The sequence below is a fragment of the Schistocerca cancellata genome, chromosome 8 (assembly GCF_023864275.1).
Source record: "Schistocerca cancellata isolate TAMUIC-IGC-003103 chromosome 8, iqSchCanc2.1, whole genome shotgun sequence".
NCBI classification, from domain to species: Eukaryota; Metazoa; Arthropoda; class Insecta; order Orthoptera; family Acrididae; genus Schistocerca; species Schistocerca cancellata.
The window spans coordinates 448,618,514-448,645,127 of NC_064633.1; the positions used below are offsets into that span (position 1 = coordinate 448,618,514).

Below are 26,614 nucleotides of genomic sequence, written 5' to 3' on the forward strand. Positions count from 1 at the left end.
TTCCTTGACTGCATGAGAAACTAGGTTACCCCTGTCGAGCAAAAGGAGACAAATTCAAAACTAAATATTTTAGTAAAATCATTTTAAGTGCCTTGCCAGGGAACTAACTGTGCCTAAGTGCCAACAAGAAAGTTTTTGTTCCAAGTGTCATTAATACTGAAGCACTAATCAACAAAAACCATTTCTTACATGTTTTAAACTGCAGAACTCCAGAGGGAAGCACTGCTAGTCACAAAGACAATGCACCAGTTACTAACACGTTTAAAACACATTCTCCATGTTTTGGCAACTGGATGAAGTCTTGGTGCATCCAACAGAACTGAAAACATGTTTTGTGAAAAAATATCACTTGTAACATTGCCTATTTCCACTCTTCTATTGGTAATTAATTGTGTATCTGACAAAGAACAAATGGATCATTGAATAAAGTCACATATTGTGTGCATTTAATGTAACAGGCCTTTCTATGAGTCAGGATGACATTCAACATTTAGTTATGAATTGTTAGTTGTCAGAGGGTAAAAAACCAACAGTTTTACTTCAAGGTGATTAACAATATTTTGAGAGGAGTGAAAATTTGTACATATTCGGATGGCATTTAAAGAAGTAGGTTTCCTCATCGCTTTGTCTGTCTCCAGCTGTTGATGGGTGCAGCACTCTTCTATAAAATAATTACAAGCTCATGTATCAGCCACTCACTTCACATGCTATTCAAAACCAAACTCCTGTTACTTCTACAACTCCAACAATTTTTTTAAGATTATTTGTTACTGAAAATTCAGATTTAATAGTCCCTTATAAAATATCTGTGTATACAAAAACTGTCAACAGTATCTTGATTCACATATTAACCAACAGTTTTGAGTAATTTTTTTTTATGCTGCTAAAGTGAATGCCACTCAAAATTTTAAGTACGCAGTACAGAAAAGAATGTATGACATAGCAGTTGACTGCAATACTCCATATTTATAGAGGAATGTACAAGACTTATGACTAGATGAAGGAAGGAGAGAATACTTTGAACCTTAAGGTAACTGCAGGGTATTTTGGATCTGAAGCTACTGAAATAGGTAGTTGTATACAGCAAAGAGACATATTATGAACACAATCTAGTTGGACGACTTTGCTGTCATGGTGATGAATTTGCTTACAGTATTTCCAAGATGTTTCAGAGTCTCTGAAATATCTGCTGGATGGCAAGGATTCAAAATAAAATCCAATTTTTGTAACTTGTGTACCCTGAACAGTGGATTTCAATTCTCTCTTTCCAGCTAGAATAAACATGAAAAGAAACAGTCACGCTCAAATTTAAGTTCCAAGGCCAAGTTTATCACTAAAATACTGCCTAATGATGAACCCTAATTTTCTCATATTTGTTTTGCTCCAATAACTTTATTATTTACCTCCAAAACATACTTAATCAAGCAAAACTGAACAGATGTGGATGACAGAGTGTAGTGGATTACATGTCAGAGATGCAAAAACTTGACTTCCAGTTTGTCACCACTACAGACAGACAGTATCATCAAATAGCATGACTTGCCATCCATTGAAAAGCTAAGCAGAACAGATGTGATGTTATGCACCCTACCCCACACCTGCAATGCAAAAGTGAAACTCACTCTCCCACAACAACAACAACAACAACAACACTAATGCATTTACTCATCAACTAAACTCTCTAACAGATTAGAACTGTGTGTGGCTGAACCTCAATCATTTTTTCCATGGGTCTCATGACCAGTATTACTCTATTAGTTTCATTACAGCTACAGTCCACTGCAGAGTGAAATATTGCTTGTTGAAACTACCTTTAGACTGTAGCTAAGCTGTCATTATCATATCAGCTCTCTAAAAGATAGGTCCACCAAAGAAGGAGAGTGTCACTGACAGATGAAAACTTGAAGTTTAACTATAAGGTATGCTTATACAGATCTTTGGTAAGAACAATATCCACAAAAAGAAAACAAAAGAGGAGGATAATAAGACTACCTTGCCTATGATGGTGAAGTCATTAGAAACTGAGCAGAATCTTGGGTAGCACAATAATGGCACAGGGATTTGGTTTTTCACATAAACAATCCAGAAAACCTTTGACCAGATGGCTTCTCATGGATCTGGACCTATTCCTCTCAAATACGAGTCCAGCATTTCAACAACTCCATCACTTTGGTTGCTTGTCAGAGATGCTGGTCCAGGCTTATGTCCCATTATAGTACACCGTTTTGAAACTGCACTATTTATTCTGTGGCAAAGTGAAACATTCAATCTGGAATCTATTCTTTTTTGTCCCTGCTGATGCTATCTCAAAACAATGTTTATAAACAACTGTTTATTGCTGGACCATTCCATTTTATGTCTCACATTCAACATAGCAATTAGATCTTTACAACCATGAAGACATTTTATTGAGAAGGTATTTTACTGTTATTTATACACTGCTTGGATAAAATCTTTAATAATTTATGTTGTTATTTTAAGTCTCTTTTAAAGACATTGGGTATGACACCATGTAACATTATGCATGGAGAGGGTTCGGAGTCCCCTGCAGCAGCACTTGCGTATAAAATTCTCTGTGCTCAAGTTGCATCATGTGTGAGTTAAAGCCCAAGCTTTCAAGGATATTCACATCCTGCATCATCAGGAAAACTAACTGCTGGGACTACTGTGCATCTCGTATAGCAGTGGTCTGCCTTACTATGGGTCAAGTGACATCACCTGGAGCAGTACTTGCATGCACCAATATGGGAAATGGACTCTGAAGTGAGTGCAGACTCCCTCCCCCTGTATCCCCTTGGACCAGAATTACAGGTTGGAAGGAATTAAAATTCTTTGTGAATGCTACATTTCTAATTAAAGCATCTGGAACATGTTTGCAGAAGGAAGTTATATAAACCGCATCAAATTAAATCAGCGTTCATTAGTAAATGGAGGCCGAAACCTAGTAATGCAGGGCAAAAAGAAAGAGGAGAGTCGACAGGCATGCCTTACACATTGTGAAGTACGAAAAAAATTCTGCATTCTGGCCCTAGACAAACTAACTGGGCCTGACTGAGCACCACATCATCTATCAATGGCATCAGTAAATGTGGCACAGAATGAGACACAGTAAGCACACCACTCTCCCTGTCTGTGTCAGGTTTCTTGACCCAGGAACCACTACTAATTGGTTGAGTAGTCCTCAGTGGAGCGTGGAATGTCAGATCCCTTAAGCGGGCAGGTAGGTTAGAAAATTTAAAAAGGGAAATGGATAGGTTAAAGTTAGATATAGTGGGAATTAGTGAAGTTCGGTGGCAGGAGGAACAAGACTTCTGGTCAGGTGACTACAGGGTTATAAACACAAAGTCAAATAGGGGTAATGCAGGAGTAGGTTTAATAATGAATAGGAAAATAGGAGTGCGGGTAAGCTACTACAAACAGCATAGTGAACGCATTATTGTGGCCAAGATAGATACGAAGCCCACACCTACTACAGTAGTACAAGTTTATATGCCAACTAGCTCTGCAGATGACGAAGAAATTGAAGAAATGTATGATGAAATAAAAGAAATTATTCAGATAGTGAAGGGAGACGAAAATTTAATAGTCATGGGTGACTGGAATTCGAGTGTAGGAAAAGGGAGAGAAGGAAACGTAGTAGGTGAATATGGATTGGGGCTAAGAAATGAAAGAGGGAGCCGCCTGGTAGAATTTTGCACAGAGCACAACTTAATCATAGCTAACACTTGGTTTAAGAATCATGATAGAAGGTTGTATACGTGGAAGAACCCTGGAGATACTAGAAGGTATCAGATAGATTATATAATGGTAAGACAGAGATTTAGGAACCAGGTTTTAAATTGTAAGACATTTCCAGGGGCAGATGTGGACTCTGACCACAATCTATTGGTTATGACCTGTAGATTAAAACAAGAAACTGCAAAAAGGTGGGAATTTAAGGAGATGGGACCTGGATAAACTGAAAGAACCAGAGGTTGTACAGAGTTTCAGGGAGAGCATAAGGGAACAATTGACAGGAATGGGGGAAAGAAATACAGTAGAAGAAGAATGGGTAGCTTTGAGGGATGAAGTAGTGAAGGCAGCAGAGGATCAAGTACGTAAAAAGACGAGGGCTAGTAGAAATCCTTGGGTAACAGAAGAAATATTGAATTTAATTGATGAAAGGAGAAAATATAAAAATGCAGTAAGTGAAGCAGGCAAAAAGGAATACAAACGTCTCAAAAATGAGATCGACAGGAAGTGCAAAGTGGCTAAGCAGGGATGGCTAGAGGACAAATGTAAGGATGTAGAGGCGTATCTCACAAGGGGTAAGATAGATACTGCCTACGGGAAAATTAAAGAGACCTTTGGAGAGAAGAGAACTACTTGTATGAACATCAAGAGCTCAGATGGAAACCCAGTTCTAAGCAAAGAAGGGAAAGCAGAAAGGTGGAAGGAGTATATAGAGGGTCTATACAAGGGCGATGAACTTGAGGACAATATTATGGAAATGGAAGAGGACGTAGATGAAGACGAAATGGGAGATACGATACTGCGTGAAGAGTTTGACAGAGCACTGAAAGACCTGAGTCGAAACAAGGCCCCCGGAGTAGACAACATTCCATTGGAACTACTGACGGCCTTGGGAGAGCCAGTCCTGACAAAACTCTACTATCTGGTGAGCAAGATATATGAGACAGGCGAAATACCCTCAGACTTCAAGAAGAATATAATAATTCCAATCCCAAAGAAAGCAGGTGTTGACAGATGTGAAAATTACCGAACAATCAGTTTAATAAGCCACAGCTGCAAAATACTAACATGAATTCTTTACAGACGAATGGAAAAACTGGTAGAAGCCGACCTCGGGGAAGATCAGTTTGGATTCCGTAGAAATGTTGGAACACGTGAGGCAATACTGACCTTACGACTTATCTTAGAAGAAAGATTAAGGAAAGGCAAACCTACGTTTCTAGCATTTGTAGACTTAGAGAAAACTTTTGACAATGTTGACTGGAATACTCTCTTTCAAATTCTAAAGGTGGGAGGGGTAAAATACAGGGAGCGAAAGGCTATTTACAATTTGTACAGAAACCAGATGGCAGTTATAAGAGTCGAGGGACATGAAAGGGAAGCAGTGGTTAAGAAGGGAGTAAGACAGGGTTGTAGCCTCTCCCCGATGTTATTCAATCTGTATATTGAGCAAGCAGTAAAGGAAACAAAAGAAAAATTCGGAGTAGGTATTAAAATCCATGGAGAAGAAATAAAAACGTTGAGGTTCGCCGATGACATTGTAATTCTGTCAGAGACAGCAAAGGACTTGGAAGAGCAGTTGAATGGAATGGATGGTGTCTTGAAGGGAGGATATAAGATGAACATCAACAAAAGCAAAACGAGGATAATGGAATGTAGTCGAATTAAGTCGGGTGATGTTGAGGGTATTAGATTAGGAAATGAGACACTGAAAGTAGTAAAGGAGTTTTGCTATTTGGGGAGCAAAATAACTGATGATGGTCGAAGTAGAGAGGATATAAAATGTAGACTGGCAATGGCAAAGAAAGCGTTTCTGAAGAAGAGAAATTTGTTAACATCGAGTATAGATTTAAGTGTCAGGAAGTCATTTCTGAAAGTATTTGTATGGAGTGTAGCCATGTATGGAAGTGAAACATGGACGGTAAATAGTTTGGACAAGAAGAGAATAGAAGCTTTCGAAATGTGGTGCTACAGAAGAATGCTGAAGATTAGATGGGTAGATCACATAACTAATGAGGAAGTATTGAATAGGATTGGGGAGAAGAGAAGTTTGTGGCACAACTTGACCAGAAGAAGGGATCGGTTGGTAGGACATGTTTTGAGGCATCAAGGGATCACCAATTTAGTATTGGAGGGCAGCGTGGAGGGTAAAAATCGTAGGGGGAGACCAAGAGATGAATATACTAAGCAGATTCAGAAGGATGTAGGCTGCAGTAGGTACTGGGAGATGAAGAAGCTTGCACAGGATAGAGTAGCATGGAGAGCTGCATCAAACCAGTCTCAGGACTGAAGACCATAACAACAACAACAGTCCTCAGTTGGCCCCAAAAGGCCGAGGGCACCCCGTACCAGTCCTCCCGACAAGGAAAAATCCCTGGCACTATTGGGAATCAAACCCAGACCCTCCACATGACTCAGTTATGAGGGACGACATTTTGTGGAATAACCTTAAGAAAACTATAGTACATGTTAAGCAGATACCATACAGACGAGAGTTCCGTACACAGCAGAAAATTAAAGAAACATTTTGTTCAATAAAAGACAGCCTCATTTTGGGTGTTCCTGGTATTTAAAATGTTGCTTTGTGAATGTAGTGAAAATTATGAAGGGCAAATAATCACACCCTGTCCAAATGGTGATGCACACGTATGTCACATGAAGTTGAGAAACTTGGGAATGTCAGTAATAGTAGAATAATCTTACGAAAGGACATAGAATCTCCTTGAAGTAACTACTTACTAAGACTGTAATATAACAAGTGTCAGATATTTGTTACGTCCACCATTGAATTCAACAAGACTGGTTATAATCTTAGCTATAATCTAATCAAAATGATTAGTGGAAAATCTCATATGAAGAGGTGAAACAAATACTAATAAAGAGATAGAGGGGCTGGCCAGTACTTACCTCAGTTCAGTACAGCCAATAGATGCACAAAACAGAAAACTCCTTAATTTCCTCAATAACCTCAACTCCTTTTCGAATCTAAATTTCACCTGGTCCTTCTCCAAAACCCAAGCCACCTTCCTGGATGTTGACCTTCATCTTGTTGAAGCTCACATCCACACCTCTGTCCACATCAAACCCACAAACAAACAACAGTACCTTCACTTTGATAGCTGCCATCCATTCCACATCAAACGCTCCCTTCCCTACAGCCTAGGTATTCGTGGCAAACATATCTACTCCAGTGACAAATCTCTCAACAATTTCACCAATAACCTGACCAGGGCTTTCCTCTCCCACAACTATCCTGCAGACCTGGTCCACAAACAGATCTCCCGAGCAATACATTCCTCTCCGTCCAACAACAATGTTCCTACACCCAGACCACACAGAAGCATCCTCCTTGTCACCCAATATTATCCTGGTCTCGAATACATCAACAAATTACTCCGCCAGGGATATGACTTTCTCAAGTCAAGCTTTGAAATGAGATCATTCCTTGACAATATTCTCCCCACACCACGCAGAGTTGCCTTTCATCGCCCCCTCCCCCCCCTCCCCCCCCCCCCAGCCTCCGTAACATCCTTGTCAAACCCTACAATATTCCCAGACCACCTTCTCCACCCAACAGTTCCTACCCCTGTAACCAACGACGCTGCAAAACCTGCCCCATGCATCCCCCCCCCCCCCCCCCACAACCACCTACTCCAGCCCCACTACTGGTAAAACATACACAATTCAAGGCAGGGCCACATGTGAAACACAACACATTGTCATTTATCAGCTGGCATGCCTGCACTGCACAGCCTTTTACATTGGTATGACGACAACTAAAGTAGCTGAGCGCATGAACAAGCACAGATGAACTGTCCGCCTAGGAGATATCCAATACACAGTAGCAGAGCATGCCATCCAGCATAATTCTAGGGACCTAGGAACGTGCTACAACGTACGTGCCATTTGGCTTCTCCCACCCAACACCAGTCCCTCGTAACTGCTGAGATGGGATCTTGCACTCCAACACATCCTTTCATCCTGCCATCCCCCTGGACTGAGCCTACGTTAACCAACCTCACCCCCATTTCTTTTCAGTCTTCTCATTTTTCCCTCTCCTCTTTAGCCATTCAAACATCTTTTCTTTCTACATAGTTGTGTTTATCTTTATACTATATACCTGTTTACTTCTGTGTGCATCCTCTTTGGTTTGAAGCTGGCACAGTACTTACAATAGAATATCTTTGGCTTCCCTCTGACGACCATGCCTCCATCCTTACTACCCTCCCTGGTTACCTTTCCCTGTTGCTTCATAAACTGGGTTGTGAGTAACTGAATCCACTTTCCCTTCTTCCCTTTTTTCCCCTCTCTCCTCCCTGATGAAGGAACAAAGTTCCGAAAGCTAGGAATGTAAATTTTCTGTTCTGTTTTGTGTATCTATCGGCTGTACTGAACTGAGGTAAGTACCGGCCAGCCCCTCTACCTCTTTATTAGTATCTATAACCTAATCAGGCACTAGAAACTGAGCATTCACAAGGAATTCAAATTAAAAACCTATTTCAAACTATGTGGTGGTGATGTAGGTGGTCTGTTCTCTTCTGGCCCTGTAATATTGCCCACAGGAAACCAGGTGATATCACTGCACAAATAATAAGCCAGATCAACACATTTCATTCTCAGCTATCTGTCATCTCCTGGTGGACAAAATGAATAATATCTTCAAAAGCTTTAGTTCTAACTCAGATGTGATGTAGCTTGAACAGTAAGCAAATTGTATACACAATGCTCTCAAAATAAATCTTAAATTTTTTATAGTACATGTAAACCAATAACATGAATGTTCTTTCTTAAATACACTTCACTTCCAACACCACTGTATCTTCCAGCTCAGTTTTAAGTATAAACATTATTTTCTATTCTTACTGCAGGTTACACCAGCCAGCATCTTGTATGTACAGTCAAACTGACAAAGTTTGAACACACTGAATACTGCAGCAACTATGAGAGATGTTTACAGATACTAGTCACACGTAAGTGGGGATGAGGAGGAGGAAGATGTGTCTTCTTGACAGGTCAAAGAAAAAACAACCACCAATATTTTCCTTGCAATTTAGGGGGCTCTTCTGGAACACACTACATTTTTTTATTCTTCTTCTGCAAGTTCAAACAAACTATAAAATGCAAAGAAATTATCTATCAGCACTTTAAAAAAAAAAAACATTCTCATACCTAAAAACATCTCCATTTACTTGTACAGGAGCAGCATTGCTGTAACAGTGCCTTGACAGAGAAGGCATCCGAGAGAGAGAACCAGTTCCATCAGCTTCACCTCCAGACACTAATCCTGCTGTAACTGGATACTGATGCGACCTTGGAAAGTCATACATGTCGTCTGTTACAACAATGACATCAGTATGAGGTGGTGACACAGGTGACGGAGGCTCCTGGGAACCCTTGTCACTGTTAACTACTGTTGATCCTGTGCTCTGACTGGAAATATTGTCCAAATTCATGTAACTTGGCCCAGCACTGTTGTCTACTGATGTAAGGTGAGATGGCTTAGGTGGTCGAGGTGGTGCAGGAGGTGGTATATCACTATCAACTACCTGGAAAAGAAGAGCACAATTTTTAGACATTGCATTTTTCAGTGCAAAAAACCTATTATGTATTGCCACATTGGCTAGTGACACACAGATTATATTGTTACCAAACAAATCTTTGTACTTTCAATAATATAAAGCTTTTTCAATTTATTTTTGGAATCCTTGGAAAAGTGAATTACTATATGATTTTTTCCCCACATCAGCTATTGTTATTGACATCTTGGACATGCAATGGTAACCACAACCTGCTGACATTTATGCAGTTACTTACTTTGGCAAGTATTTTACTGTAAGCCATATGCCTCATAATGTCTTTGTCACTGTTTTTGTTCTACTTACTTTCTTGTCCTACTAATTTATTGTGTTACTTCACTTCAGGAACTAAAATGTTTGTCTAGATTATTATTATTAAACAAAAAGAGACCCTTACAGTTAGACGACCAAAGCGGCGAACAACGCTCCATGAACCAACATCACCCTCTGTTGAACTGTCTGATGGGCGAGTTGTTCTGGGCAGACTCATTGTATCGGCTTCTGCACTACTGGGAAAAGTTTCCCAGTTCACAGATGGGAGGCTGCGTGTAGTTCCGTGACCTTTAAATGATGAACAGAAAACACTCATCAGTGAAACACGCATTATATTACAGTGAATTCAAAAATTAAATGGGTAGAAATTAAAATAAAATCTTTATTGAATGAATGTGCCAAACACATCAATAAGAGAGAGAGAGAGAGAGAGAGAGAGAGAGAGAGAGAGAGAGAGAGAGAGAGCTCTGAAGAATGACTTTTTCAAAAGCTGAGCAACCTTTCCTTTAACCTTTTCCAAGTGCCTGTCAACCACCCTCTTCAACTTCGTGAGTAGAAATCTAAATTTATTTACATACTAGATTAAAATATACATGACTGTATTGTATAATATAAAACATTGATGAGGGTGAATCATGAACAGTGGAAAAACTAGAGAAAAATGAGAAAGCATACGTGTTACACAAGGATGCAGGAAAGTAAGTTATAATAATAGGGTAGTCTATCTCGCTACAGGTCACTTCATCTCTGCACTGCAACTGCACCTTACATCCATTCAAATTTTGGTATTCAAGCCTTGGTTTCCTCTTTAACACCATCCCACCTACCTCTAGCCCCCCCCCCCCCCCCCCCCCCCCCCACACACACACACCACTCCAGTACCAGATTACTATTCACTGATGTAATTTAGTCAAGTTGTGCAGGATTTTTTGTTTTCTTCTCTCCTCGATATGATATGATTCGCTAACTCTTCATTAGTTATCTGGTGGACCCATCTAATCATTTTCTGTAATGCCACGTTTTAAAATCTTAAATTCTCTTCTCATCCAAACTGATTTATTGACCACATTTCCAGGCTACACTCCACACAGTTACCCTCCAAAACATTTCCTAACACTCAAATTTCTAACAGATGTTAGCAATGGAAAAGGGTACACTTAGTCTCATGAGGCAACTGAGGAGCGAACTGAGCTAGTAGCAGCAGCTCCAGGAAACAAAAAGTGACAATGGCTGGGAGAGTGGTGTGCTTACCCCATGTCCCTCCATACCACATCCAATGACACTGTTAGTGGATGTGGCACTGAAAACTGAATTAACTGTGCAGTCCAGCACCAACTATGCAGTGCTATTGTAAATGACTTGTTGAGTTTTGATGCTCTATATTTTCCAAAGTATTGCACATACAAATATGATTGATGCATGAATAGAATGTTAACCTCCCAAAGTTTGAGTTTTGTACTGTACAAATGTTTTACAAGTGCCCATCTGGTAACATGACACACGTCCAAGCAGTATTCAGGTTCATTCCATACCTTATGGATCAACATCCTGTCGATGGCCATTGCAGCAGCACTGATGGGTTCTCGGAACTGTTCCAGACTTCTTGGCAATGGAGATAGTAAACACATTCCTCAATGTATCTACTAAGGGGGAAAAAATCACAAGGAGTTAGGTAAGGTGACCTGGGAGGCCAAGCGAACAGATCCACATCATCTTCACCACTATGATGAATCCACAGATAGGGGAGTCCATCTTTAGGTGGTTACAAGCATAGATGCTCCAACGAGGAAGTTCCTCATCTTGTTAGAAGATGCTAGTCTCTGAATCAGCTGTCAGTTGTGGAAACAACCACAACTGCAAGATAGCAAGTAAGAGGTATCCATCACCATCTTCTCACAGAAGATAAACAGCCCATACAGCTTTGTCTTTGACACTGCACAGGAAACATTAACCTTCCACAAATCTCATTTATGCATCACAATTCCATGATGACGTTCAGTGCCCCACATTCTCATGTAGTGGTGATTAATCTTTCGCAATACATAGAATGTTGCTTCATCATCGAATATCAGCTTGGAGGTGAAATGCTCATCCGTAAGTCCTTGCTGCATTGTGATTCAAAACTGAAGGCACCAGCCATAATCTTCCGGTTTTAATTATTGTGTGAGCTGCATATGGTGTAGCCTGAAATGTAACCATCATCAGAAAATATTTCACACAGTCTGCTGTGGTATTCCAAGTGCTTAGCTTGCATGGACCATTGATTTTTTTGGCTGCATATGAAACTTTTCCTTACTTTCTCCATGGATGCATCTGGTACACTTGGTTGACCAGCACTTTTCATCTTACAGAGACAACCAGCGACCATCAATTGTCATACCAATCCACTATGTTTTTTAAAGTGGTTGTTGTTTTCCATTTTTTGTTCTGAATGCACAATGCATGCTTCACACACGAAAACTATTTTCTTGCTTTGGCACAATTTCGTCAAGGCACTGTACTCTTAATTCTAACTGGTGGGTAAAATGCAAACTTGGTGAGTTTGCAGTACTGTTCAGGCATAAATCATGTATGTACATGTAGTACGATGGGTGTTCAATAACTAATGAAACACTTTTTTCTCAAATGATTTCAGATGAAGAAACACTGAATTTGTTGTCTAACATTGTGGAACATTACTATTCTATCCCCTATAGTTTCATGAAGTTCTGCTACATGGTGGTGCTATTGGTATCCTTCAAAATGGAGCCTGTAATGTAGGTGCATTCCAAGCATAGAGCTGCCATTGAGTTTCTCTCAGTGGAAAACCAGAGCACTGCAGATATTCATAGGCACTTGCTGAATGTCTATGGAGACATGACAGTGAATGAAAGCACAGCGACTCGTTTGGTGAGGCATCGGACATCATCACAACAAGGTTGTGCAAACCTGTCTGATCTCCTCCATGCCAGCCAGCCACACACAGCTGTGACTCCTGCAATGTTGTAACATGCAAACACTCTCATATAAGGTGATCAACACTTCACAATCGAACACCTCGTTTCTCCACTACACATCTCCGTTGGTAGCGCAGACACACCAGTCGTCGTACTCAAAGGTGTGAGCCCACTGGGTTCCTTGTGGCCTAACAGAAGACCATAAAGAGTTTCCATCTGTCTAGCCTAATAAAGGAAGCACTTCACAGGAAGCAGTATGTGGACTATGCGGAGGTTATTGATGCACAACACATTGGCCCTGACATCGACCAGTACAGTGGCACTATGCAGGCGTACAAGCCCTCGCAAATTGGTGGTGTGAGGTGGTTGCACTAGACAGAGATAAAGTTGTTTTGTAGTCAAAAGAGTGGAGAATAATATGGGGTACTGGAATCCTGAATAAAATCAACCTGCTTTCAGGAAAAAAAGTGTTCATTACTTATTGTATACCCCTCTTATTTAGGAAAATACAGAGCTTTTCAAAGGAATGAATCATTTTTAGTACCTCGTAAGATAAATTTACAATAGTGGTGAGTGCTTCCCTCAAAACCTGTAGGTGCTTCAAAGAGAAACAACCCTGCATAAACATGGAATCTCAAGAACAGTAATGGTGGTACAGTCGTAAAGTGTCCTACTATTGGTTGAAAGATCTAGGGTTTGACCCTCCAAGTAATTCCTAGGATTTGTGTGTGTCACTTTTCATTTATTCCATCTTTGGAAATGTTTTTTTCCATCTGAAAAATGCAGAACTGTGCAGTGGTTTACAATGCATGTTACACTGTAGGTGCCCCTATAACTAGCAAGGTCACTCAGTTCTAAGGCTGGAGTAAGGCAACAGCATGCCACCTAAAATAGAACCAAGCCTAGTAAAGTAGTGTCATATTCACACTAACTTAACTTTTAAAAAAATGGTTGGCGTTAATAAAACAAATACAACAGGTAAGTAAGTACACACTATTTGAAATTCAAATTGCACAAAAATTAGAGGAACACCACACCAAGTCCACACTAAACCTGGAGTCAAGGATTTTGAACTGTAGGAATTACGAACAGCTGATCATCAAAGTATATTCATGAGATGCAAGGTAGCTTTTTTAATTTCATGCAATCCAATTCACAGGAAATTAGTATTATTCCGCAGCTGGATCAAGCAAGTACAGTAACAGAAAGCATACAGAAATCATGCTTGTCACACGTCAGCATCAATATCTTGAGACAGGTGGGTGCCGGACAACATGTATCATCAGAATCTAACTGCAACGTGTGAGCTACGGTAGGAGGCAATCAAGAAAAAATGGGAATGGTTTACTGAGTATAATGGTATCCTAGCCAACAAAAAAGTGGAAACTGCCCACTGTTTAAAGTCTTAAGATGATATTCTGCAGTAGTTTTAACATTAATGTATACAATTACAATAATCTACAGCAATTAATATTAAAAAACTGTGGTAAATTTAACTGTGCAACTGTTAAAAGAGCTCATAGGTTGTATACCTGGTCCAACAGTATCATCATCTGTGAACACACTCTCTCCATCCGTGTTAGGACTGTGGGGTGGTGTTCCCAAGCCAGTGCCACTGCTCTGTTGCAAATCTAAGTTTGGTGGATGTAGCTTTCGTGGTAAGTCATAAAATTCTCCAGTTACTACTTCTGGGGGTGGTGCCTCTTCATACACTTGCCGCTTGCGTGCTGCAGGTACAGGTGCTTTCTGAAGGACTATAGTAGGTTTAACAGATGATGGTTCTGGTTCCTTTCCCTTCACCTGTTAAACATCAATGAATTACACATAAACACATTGTGTAAAAAAATGCACTGGAGAAATTTAAACATTCATATAAATGAGTACTTATTGCCAAGTTGAATCACTTATTTCATCAGTAGTGGCGAGGAAAGTATTTAGAGAAGACTACAGTAAAAATTTTAATACAATTACACCATCACTAACATCAGTTTTTCTGTAATTCCCCCTCACGTCTTAAAATTTCAGTCTTAGAGCAGCAGATAAAAAAACTCCAACGACACAAACAGGGGAGACTACACCCACATAATGCGCCATTACGCATAATCACAACTGGTGAAGATGAGTGCCAAGAAGAAATATGTAACAGAATGTAAATTAAACAATGAATTATCAGGAAGAACTACAGGAGTATCAATAGTGCTGGCAGGATTTTTGGCACCAGCAACAGCAGTTGTTTTGCTGTTGTCTGTTGAGTCAGTCTTAACAACATTAGCACTATTAGTGACTGCAATTGGAAAATAATGCCCCAAACCTCAAGAAAGATCAAATATTTCACACAAAAGAATCAGTGGTGGATGAATTAAAATCTCAAAAACTACTGTCAGAGACCTGAGATACTGTAGCACAATCTGAAATTCTGTACACTAAATAGTTCAACATCCATTCATCAGAACAAAATCAATACTTCTAAAATCCAACATTTCACTTACTCTGGTAATGGTGGATTTAGTTAACTTGCTAAAAGGAGTAATAAAATTGAATCTTCATGTACAACACTAAATAAACAGAGAAAAAGTAACATAGAAGAAACATAGGTGTCAATAATGGTAAATGAGCTCAGCATGTAATGGAAATGGCAACATCATAAAAGGGCACGAAAACAGTTAGGAATTCTGATGTGTCAAGAACAGAGAAACATCCAGCTAGCACAACAAAAAGGGATTTGTGTGAAGAAATTAGATGAAAGACATCAACATAAATGTATACAGGGTGTTACAGAAAGGTACAGCCAAACTTTCAGGGAACATTCCTCACACACAAATAAAGAAAAGATGTTATGTGGACATGTGTCCGGAAACGCTTAATTTCCATGTTAGAGCTCATTTTAGTTTCGTCAGTATGTACTGTACTTCCTCGATTCACCGCCAGTTGGCCCAATTCAAGGAAGATAATGTTGACTTCGGTGCTTGTGTTGACATGCGACTCATTGCTCTACAGTACTAGCATCAAGCACATCAGTATGTAGCATCAACAGGTTAGTGTTCATCACGAACTTGGTTTTGCAGTCAGTGCAATGTTTACAAATGCGGATTTGGCAGATGCCCATTTGATGTATGGATTAGCACGGGGCAATAGCTGCGGCGCGGTACGTTTGTATTGAGACAGATTTCCAAACGAAGGTGTCCCGACAGGAAGACGTTCGAAGCAACTGATCGGCGTCTTAGGGAGGACGGAACATTCCAGCCTATGACTCGCGACTGGGGAAGACCTAGAATGATGAGGACTCCTGCAATGGACGAGGCAATTCTTCGTGCAGTTGACGATAACCCTAATGTCAGCGTCAGGGAAGTTCCTGCTGTACAAGGTAACGTTGACCACGTCACTGTATGGAGAGTGCTACGGGAGAACCAGTTGTTTCCGTACCATGTACAGCGTGTGCAAGCACTATCAGCAGCTGACTGCCCTCCATGGGTACACTTCTGCGAATGGTTCATCCAACAATGTGTCAATCCTCATTTCAGTGCAAATGTTCTCTTTACGGATGACGCTTCATTCCAACGTGATCAAATTGTAAATTTTCACAATCAACATGTGTGGGCTGACGAGAATCCGCACACAATTGTGCAATCACGTCATCAACAGAGATTTTCTGTGAACGTTTGGGCAGGCATTGTTGGTGATGTCTTGATTGGGCCACATGTTCTTCCACCTACGCTCAATGGAGCATGTTATCATGATTTCATACGGGATACTCTACCTGTGCTGCTGGAACATGTGCCTTTACAAGTACGACACAACATGTGGTTCATGCACGATGGAGCTCCTGCACATTTCAGTCGAAGTGTTCATACGCTTCTCAACAACAGATTCGGTGACCGATGGATTGGTAGAGGCGGATCAATTCCATGGCCTCCACGCTCTCCTGACCTTAACCCTCTTGACTTTCATTTATGGGGGCATTTGAAAGCTCTTGTCTACACAACCCCGGTACCAAATGTAGAGACTCTTCGTGCCCGTATTGTGGACGGCTGTGATACAATACGCCATTCTCCAGGGCTGCATCAGCGCATCAGGGATTCGATGCGACGGAGGGTGGATGCATGTATCCTCGCTAACGGAGGACATTTTGAACATTTTCTGTAACAAAGTGTTTGAAGCCACACTGGTATGTTCTGTTGCTGTGTGTTTCCATTCCATGATTAATGTGATTTGAAGAGAAGTAATAAAATGAGCTCTAACATGGAAAGTAAGCGTTTCCGGACACATGTCCACATAACATATTTTCTTTCTTTGTGTGTGAGGAATGTTTCCTGAAAGTTTGGCCGTACCTTTTGTAACACCCTGTATATTTGAGTGGCGTCTGTTCTGTTGGGCACATCCGACAGGACAGACACCACTTGTGATGACACTGTTGGTGCATACATTTACATGAAATAGAGGAAAGGGAAAGAAAGGGAAGAGATGGGTGGGAATTCGTTACTTCCAGTTGTGCAGGGAACTGTGGTAATACAATGGCAGAAGTTGAAAATTTATGTCACACTGGACACAAACCCAGATTTACTGCTTGTCATGAGCAGTTGCCTTAATCACTGCAGCCATCTGAATCCTGGCCTGACACAAATTTTCAACTTTTGCCATTACATTACTACAATGCCCTGCATGGCTGGAAGTCACTAATTCCCACCCATCCCTTCTCTTTCTTTCCCCATCTTCTGTTTCATGTAGTCATCAATGCAAGTTACACTCTATTTGTGTTTATCTACACAAGCCATAAAGAGTAGTCACAAGAGCAACAACAACAAAGACTTTTTGAGAGCATTGAGAGGGTGAGAATGCTCAACCACCGAAGACAGAACCATACTTAGAATAATCACCACTCATTCACTGCTATATTTTGGAATAAGACTCAGTGGCAGTTATGCAGTAATGAACTTCATGCCATAAGGACATGTTATTTACATACTGTTTACCAGTATACAGCCTGATTAAAATTACATACTACTAGACTCTTCACATCTTCTCAGAGATTAGTTCCTTCAACCAGAACTCTCAATACCATGGGCAAACTGTCTGCTGATACCAATGCGCCACAGCAAAGCAGTTTCATTTTCCAAGTAGTGTTGCATACACACATACTCTTATCAGGTGCTGACGGTATTCCATTTAACTGCTGCCAGCAACTGTGGACTGTTGGAGTTGTCAGGGCCTGCTCCCTGTTGTCTGAGCCCTAACTAATGTGCAGCTCACAGACGATGTGGCAATAGTGCAGTGTCATGTAACAAACATCTAATGACAAGTATTTTTAATCAGATTTTGGTACATATTACATTTATGAACAAATATCTTTGTGGAGAATTGTGTTACAGAATTTTCTCAGCACAACTGATTAATAGTGTGCTATTGGGTGTTCTGCCAAATAACTGTTCCCATTTTATGCACAATATTTCAATGACCAAACCAGCTAACTTCTTCAAGTGCTTCAAGTTTTGCTGTTATGTATAGTTTTAGAATGGTTGGAGTCAACTGGTCATCGAAATGATGTGGGTGAAATGGAAACAACTTAGCAAACACTTGGAAGCACACTATTATCCTCATGTAGATTTTTATGCGTAGATTCACATTTTAGACAGCATGTGTCAAACATTCCATAATCTGTAGTCACAACATTGTAAATACTGTCATCAAACAATATTTTCAAGCATCTTGCACTTTTTCATTTGCACAAGTTGCACTGTTAGTGACAACAACAACAACAACAACAACAACAACAACAGCCAAGGACTCCTAAATTCTCATTAAATTCTCCAACATTGCCTAATCAATGAAGCAATTCACGTAGTTCCAGGAAAATCTAACAAGCCAGTGTGTACACCTGTGTCAACATGCAAAATTACATAACCCGTAAATAATATTTAATTAAACAAGTACTTATATCAATATGAGAAGAAGGCAATTCACTTAAGATGCCAACTATTAATCAATCTCAAATCACAGTTTGTGATCACTTTTGCATTGTATAAGCATTAGGGATACTTACACTTCGAGCTTGGTGGACAGCTGTACCATACTCTGTGTTGACAAGTCCATAATGGGCACGGGTCATGAATATATGAGTATCACGCTGCAGCAGCTCGTCCAGATTATCCTCTGGCCCCGTAAGTGGATGTCCTGATATGCATTCACTAATAGCTATGTATGGACCTGAGACAGTGCTAACTGGTGATACTGGTGGAGAGTCCGTTGCACTGGTACTTGTATTTGTAGCACTGATATTTGTGGCACTGCCCCTCATCTCTGGCACACATTCAACAGCAGCAGCACCACCATCGGCAGCTGCAAGCAACATAGGGAGCTGTACTGCATCTGCTGCTTCCTCCACATCTACAAACAGAGAAATCCTCTATTACTATTAAAACAATCATTTTACCCAGTACAAAATCAATTCACAAAAAAAAGTCTCACTCCAGCTATTGAATTGTTCGTTGACTTTCACGTCTGTTATTCTCCAATTTTTAAATTTTTCCATACAAATACAGTTACTAGCTTCAAGAAATGTCAAAAAGTAGTTGATAGCTATTGATATGTCTCACAATGTTATATAAAAGTATAGTACAAAATACAGATATGATAGGGTAACACTATTCCATGTATAAATGGTTACTGAAATAATGGAAGAACTTATTTTTTGTGAAACAATGTTTCAGTGAGGATAATAATTGCAAAACAAAAGGTCACCAGACAAAGTTAATACTCACCTCCTTAAATGAGCACACTGGTCATTTTGGTGTGCTGTATATTGGTATCATGTGGCCATGCAACCCTCCATTGCTTACACTAGTTGTGGCAGTGAAGTAGTGTGGATCTGCCACTTGGGCATATCAAATCAGCGCATTAAGATGGGTTGGAGTGGAGATGCAAGAATGGTAGAAAGAAAAAGGAACCATCATGTATAGACATGCTCATGACCACATGAAGAATAATGATGTCCATTTTGTTGGTATATCAGTGGAGATTGTTCAAGATGTCTGCAACAAATGGTGTGCAACTTGCAGCCATTTAACATGGTATAAGAAAAGTAATAATAAGGATGTTCCACCCACAGGAACCGGAGAAGTATGTCACACCTTGTTAATAACAATCAGTTTTCAAAGAGGAATTTCTCTAGTTATCAGGGAACGCAGGTCCATCTTAAACAGTTTTTTGTGCAGACGTTGTAAAGGGAACTTGCTGATACTGATCAGTAAATCCTCATGTCTTCCACAGCCCAACAACACAAACTGGATGATAGCTCACTCAAAGTGTGTAGTGTGGCCCAAGAAGTAACAGTTTTCTCTCTTGTCCAACGAAGCATGGTGTCAAGTGCACAAATGGCTCAATGCTGTGTTTGGCAGGTGTAGTTCAGGTCAGAGATGATTCTGTGATGTTTCAGATGTGTTGTATAACTTGGGTCTTACTCATTCAGGCTATGACAAGCATTAACAGGATGCTAATTCAACATTCTGCTGACTAGTGTTTCTTCTACGTCCTCATGGTGAGTATACTGCGGACATTCCTGTCTGAGTTGAAAAGAGCCATGATCATGAGACTGCACACAATCTCCTGGTGTGATGAATACTCAGCAACCTAGTGCACCTCGACTGGCCTGCTACATCATCTGATCTTAACCCCAGACAATTTGGAACATTGAGTGGATCATAGCCATCAACATCCCCACAATTTGGCAGCTCTGCAAGATCTCATTATTAATGAGTGGCTTCTGCTAAATGTGACATACTTGAAGGAACTTTTGGACAGTCTAACTCAGCAAACTGAGGTCAATATCAATGGTAGAGTTGGTCCTACACGGTATTGGGTGATTTTCCTCACGGGGGAGGGGGGGGGGGGGGGGGGGGGGGAGTGCTTATTCTAAGGGGAACATCAATGATTTATTCATTGCCAATTCTCCTTACTCCATTGACTGACTTGTATTTTGCTGTCTCTAAAACATTAATTCTAATTTTAATTTTATGGACAATAATATAGGATGGAATATAATTATCAGAAAAGATGACTATTTGTGACAAGTTCTCTTCTTCACACCACTCACTCTCTTTGCCATATATAATTCAGGATTTACATTTTATGATTGTTCATGGAGGCCACAAACCTTTGCTTTCATGACGAGAGCTTCTCTTCTTTACAGGCGAATCTGCTCTTCTATCGAGGAGCATCAACAAAGTGCTTCTTCATTCATTTCTCCTTTACACTAAACCTCAGTCAAACACTCGTACACAACTTTGAGATGACATTCCCAAGTTTAACTACGCACAGTTATACTCACATTTCTTACACATTTAATACAAATTTGGGCAACTACAACAACAATGAAATATTCAAAGTAATTACTACATACTATTTTTTCCAATTCTAAACTGGACTGTGATGAGATTTTGACCAAAGAAAATGAGACTGAAATGTGCCATTATGCAATTTTTACTAGAAGTTTCTCTGTACTACCGGTCATTAAAATTTTATTGAAAGTAATAGAGGAAAGTAATGTGTAAATGCTCACTTTCATTTAAGTAAGATTGTGTGTGTGCACAGTTTTGTTCACTTGTAATTCAGGTGTAAAAAACAGAATCCTTTCATCAACAAATCAAAATAAACAGCAGGTGTGTGCAATTGTGCATCTGTGTGATTGTGCGTATGTGTACTTTTACTAGAGAAAGAGCAACAGCTCAAAAGCTAATGTAAAGATGTGGTTTTGTCTGTCACACATCAGTCAGCTATAAGCGAGTAGTTGCCTTTCCTTTATCTTACATACCAAAACATAGAAGTGCATGAGAATGTTACACACTGATATCATATAAATAATGTCTTGAGCTGCAATCTCTACAACTCATTTCTTCACATTTAAGTATGTACGTACCAACATCATCATCTTGGTATGCCTTAAGTCCACAAACTTGGCATACGCATTCAACCCATTTGTTCATGTCCTCTTCTGAGTCAGCTGCAAGGTAATACGTTCTCTTCGGAGTTTGGACATCAAACATGTAATGGTACTTCACCTTGCGGTTTTCAAATGATAAACCCGCATCAACCTGTTTGACAAGCAATTAACAATATTTCAATGCACTTGTTCCAAATATTCTCACAAGTACGACAGAAATTAACTACCATATTCATCATTCTTATTTAATTGTTTGTTGCATTATTATTCAAAAGGCATAATGGTTATGTACCCACTGATGTTTCTCTGTATGAATGATAGGTGACAATTTGCTGGTTAAAATGGAGGTCACTATTTCCTGAATCACACCAAGATGTCAGAATACTCACAACATTGCACACTTCAGTCTTTAATATACAGAAAAAATTAAGTATAAAGTAGCAAGTTATACACTTCATACACAAGTTGTTGTTAGGCTGGTCAAAGTTTACTGAGGGAAATACAGATCTACAAGTGCTAAGAGAGCATAGATGGCAGTTCATGGAGACCAATTTTAATGAAAAGTGAAAAATTAATTACTAAAACTTCCAGGTAATGTATAGAAATCATGACAACACAGAAGACTGAGAGCACCATATTTCCAATTTTGCTACGTGGTAATTAATTTGTAACCATGAGTTTCAGTACAAGAGTGGCGGGTGATATCGTGGGAAAAAAAAAAATTCTGGAAATAGAATGTGTAATAGGTAGCAGTAATGCATTTCAATAGAGAATAAGAGAGGCTGGAAAAGCCTCTTACCTCTGTTGAAATATTGCTACATTGAACAAATATTTGCTACATTGAACATTAGCAACAAAGTAAAATATGTATAACAACAGGAGAAACAGAAAGACTCCTCAAAAAGAAGCAGAATTTGTCAAGACCCAATCCACCATCCATTCTAAATCGTTTTAATTCTGCTCTTACATCATGAAGCAATTTTTAGTATAATAACATAGTAAATTTTCATACCCTTAGTAAAATGAAACTCACTTCAGTTTGCCAACATTGCAGTAACTGATCTTTCAAGAGTCTTCACAATTGTGCCAACAGAGGTCCCACATGCTTGACTGGGAACACAAAAGAATTTGACCAGAGGGAGTGCGAATAGGGAGGTGAATGCTCTCATTTTTTTGTTGGTTTATTTGGGAGAATGTTGATATGAATCACATCTTGGCTTTCATGATTATAAAAGGCCCACAACATGATCTTGAAACACTGGTATTTCCATTCAATGTAAAATCTTTGAGGAACAGGCTGCTACACTGCAGCCATATCAGCCTGACTAAATGCGGCCCTGTCCTACATTATAATTTTTAGCTTTTACAGATAAGCCTTCATTGCCCATTATCACCCAAATTTGGTTTCACTCGAAATGATTCTAGTCTTCTCTTTCACTGAGCCAACAACCCATCTGACAAAAATTACTCTGGTGCGCCTATTACTGTAGATTAATATGGGGTGTGACCAACCTTCGATTTTATGACAACTGGAACTCTGGCGAGGACACTTTCAACAAGTTATCTGAATGACTGGAGAAATGGTACATCATTGTTCATCTAGAGCCAAACCCAGATGGTTTTGGTTTTGGGGCGCAAAACTGCTATGGTCATTAGCGCCCGGTCTGTGACTTAGGAAACGGTAAAAAACGAAAATGGAAAGCAGCAGCAATGGGAACGAAACTCAAAAAATTGGAGAAACTAAAAGCAGAAGGAAAGCTTAAAAATCCACTACAGAAAGGGGTTGGTTGTCCCCAAAAAGAGCATCAAATGACTGACGTCATCTCACTGGCACTAATAAACTCGAGAACGCGATCGGCCGAGCGCGTGTCATCTGCTAAAATGGACGATATATCAGGCGACAGCTGTAGACAGGCTCGTAACGGAGTAAAATAGGGGCACTCAATTAAAAGGTGTCTTACCATCCACAGCTGAGAACAGTGGGGACAGAGTGGGGGAGGATCACCGCTTAAAAGATGTCGATGGCTAAAAAGACAGTGCCCTATTCGGAGTCTAGTTAAAATTACCTCCTCCCGACGACGCGTTCGGGAGGAAGAGGTCCAAGCACAGGGAAGAGCTTTCACGTCCCGCAATTTATTATGGGGAAGTGTCGACCAATGTGCGTGCCATAAAAGAACAACACGACGACATAAAACGCTCCGTAGATCGGCGAAGGGAATCGATCGAATAGCTGGCCGAAGAAGAGAGACTGCAGCCTTGGCCGCTATATCGGCTCCCTCACTGCCACAGATACCAACGTGTCCTGCGAGCCAGAGGAACGCCACCGAGACGCCCCCCAAATGGAGCAAGCGCAGGCAGTCCTGAATCCGGTGGACCAGAGGGTGGACAGGGTAGAGAGCTTGGAGACTGAGGAGAGAGCTGAGCGAATCTGAACAGATAACATACTGTATCCGCTGATGGCGGCGGATGTATTGGACAGCCTGGAGAACAGCGTAAAGCTCCGCAGTATAAACCGAACACTGGTCGGGAAGCCGAAATCGATTTGGGGTGTCGCCAACAATATAGGCACTCCCTACACCTAACGATGTTTTCGAGCCATCAGTGTAAATAAATGTGGCTTCCTTCATTTGTGCACATAGAGCAGCAAATGCCCGACGAGGATGCCTGTCCTCCAACAGGTATCGTATGCTCTCTCCAGATCAAAAAATATTGCTACTGTTTGGCGTTTCCGGAGAAAATTGTTCATGATATAAGTGGAGAGAGCAACAAGATGGTCAACTGCAGAACGATGCTTTCGGAAACCGCATTGGGCAGGTGTTAAAAGACTGCGGGACTCCAGCCACCAAGCTAAACGGCTATTCACCATACGCTCCAAAACCTTACATACACTACTCGTGAGAGAAATGGGGCGATAGCTAGAGGGGAGATGTTTGTCCTTTCCGAGTTTCGGAACAGAAACGACGATAGCTTCCCGCCATCGTCTGGGAAAAGTACTGTCGGTCCAAATTCGATTATAAAGGCGAAGGAGGTAACGCAGACTATGGGTTGATAAATGCAGCAACATTTGGATGTGGATACCATCCGGTCCTGGGGCGGAGGAGCGAGAAGAAGAGAGTGCAGGTTGGAGTTCCCGCATGGAGAAAACAGTATTATAGCTTTCGCGATTTTGAGAGGAGAAAGCAAGAGGTTGCACTTCCGCTGCACGTTTCTTCGGGAGAAACGCTGGCGGGTAATTTGAAGAGCTCGAAATCTCAGCAAAGTGTTGGCCCAATGAGTTAGAAATTGCGACGGGGTCCACTAATGTATCATGCGCGACAGTGAGCCCAGAGATCGGGGAGAAACTAGGCGCGCCTGATAACCGTCGAATCCGGCTCCAAACTTCCGAGGAGGGAGTGAAGGTGTTAAATGAGCTAGTAAAGAATTTCCAGCTTGCCTTCTTGCTATCGCGGATGACGCGACGGCATCGCGCACGGAACTGCTTATAGCGGATACAGTGGGCCAAAGTAGGATGGCGGAAAACGCGAAGAGCACGTCGCCGCTCACGTATTGCGTCACGACATGCCTCGTTCCACCAAGGAACTGGGGGGCGCCGGGGCAAATCGGAGGTGCGTGGTATTGAACGTTCCGCAGCTGTAAGAATAACGTCTGTAATATGTGTGACCTCAGCGTCGACGCTAGGAAAGTGACGGTCATCGAATGTCGCTAGCGACGAAAAAAGTGTCCAATCGGCTTGGGCGAACTTCCAGCGTCGCGGGCGCATATATGGCAGTTGAGGCTGCAGTCTAAGGACACATGGAAAGTGGTCACTGGAGTGTGTATCATCAAGGGCGAACCATTCGAAGCGCCGAGCTAGCGGAACAGTACCAACCGTAAGGTCCAAATGAGAGAAATTTGTCGTGGAGGCAGACAAAAATGTAGGGTCCCCAGTGTTGAGGCAAACTAGATCCGCTTGGTGGAAGACGTCTAGCAAAAGAAAGCCATGGACAAGGATGTGGAGATCCCCAAAGCGGGTGGTGGGCATTGAAGTCCCCAAGCAGAAAATAGGGGGCTGGAAGCTGACCAAGAAGATGAAGGAGATCAGCTCGTGACATTGGCGTGGACGATGGAATGTATACAGTACAAAGAGAAAAGGTAAATCCAGAAAGGGAAAGACAGACAGCGACAGCTTGGAAGGAAGTGTTTAAGGGGATTGGGTGATAATGGAGAGTATCATGTAGAAGAATCATGAGTCCTCCATGTGCTGGAGTGCCTTCAACAGAAGGCCCGATGGTTGTGAAGTTGGGGTACGTAAAAAATCTTCACGAGTATGCTCTTTTTTCGAAGTCTTGGTGTCTGACTTTTGGGCTCGAGATTTAGCAGAACCCGATGAAGGGTGAGCCATAGAGTGGGCAGGCGAAAGTGGGGAGGTTGAACGGGCGATCTTTGCGCTGGCCGATCTGACAACCGTGGCACTAAAGGTGAGGTCACAAGTCTGCGTGGCCGCCTCCTTTGTTGGCCGAGGAGAGGCAAGGACATTGCTGTATTTTCCTGTCTGAGACACGGTGGGCTGACGACTGGCGAATAATTTTCGAGCAGCAAAGGTCGACACGTTTTCCTTCACTCTGATTTCCTGAATGAGCTTTTCGTCTTTAAAAATGGGGCAATCTCGAGAGGAAGCAGCGTGATCACCCATACAGTTGATGCAACGAGGGGATGGAGGTGGACAAGCACCCTCATGGGCATCCTTGCCACACGTAACACATTTGGCCGGATTGGAACAGGACTGGCTGGTGTGATTGAACCGCTGACACCGATAGCAACGCGTAGGGTTTGGGATGTAAGGGCGAACGGAAATTATCTCATAGCCTGCTTTGATTTTCGATGGGAGTTGAATTTGTCAAATGTCAAGAAGACAGTACGGGTTGGAATGATGTTCGTGTCAACCCTTTTCATGACTATGAACGCCCTGGTCAGGCAGGTAGTGTTGAATTTCCTCGTCGGACAATCCGTCGAGGGAGCGTGTATAAACGACCCCACGTGAGGAATTTAAAGTACGGTGCGGTTCCACCCGGACAGGAAAGGTGTGTAGCAGTGAAGTACGCAGCAATTTTTGTGCCTGGAGGGCACTGACTGTTTCCAACAACAAGGTGCCATTTCGTAATCTGGAACAAGACTTTACAGGACCT

General features: G+C 41.2%; 1 protein-coding gene across 5 annotated transcripts in view; it reads right to left on the reverse strand.

The window, feature by feature from the left end:
- LOC126094827 (protein daughter of sevenless) overlaps positions 1-26,614 on the reverse strand; it is a 282,985-nt gene that overhangs the window by 17,320 nt on the left and 239,051 nt on the right. For all 5 annotated transcript variants that reach the window (XM_049909420.1, XM_049909418.1, XM_049909419.1 and 2 more), the window contains 5 exons: positions 21,426-21,600; positions 18,555-18,898; positions 14,050-14,317; positions 9,706-9,869; positions 8,902-9,278 (listed from right to left, as the gene is read on the reverse strand). In XM_049909420.1, coding sequence (XP_049765377.1) covers positions 8,902-9,278; positions 9,706-9,869; positions 14,050-14,317; positions 18,555-18,898; positions 21,426-21,600 — 1,328 coding nt within the window. The remainder of the gene's footprint in view (positions 1-8,901; positions 9,279-9,705; positions 9,870-14,049; positions 14,318-18,554; positions 18,899-21,425; positions 21,601-26,614) is intronic.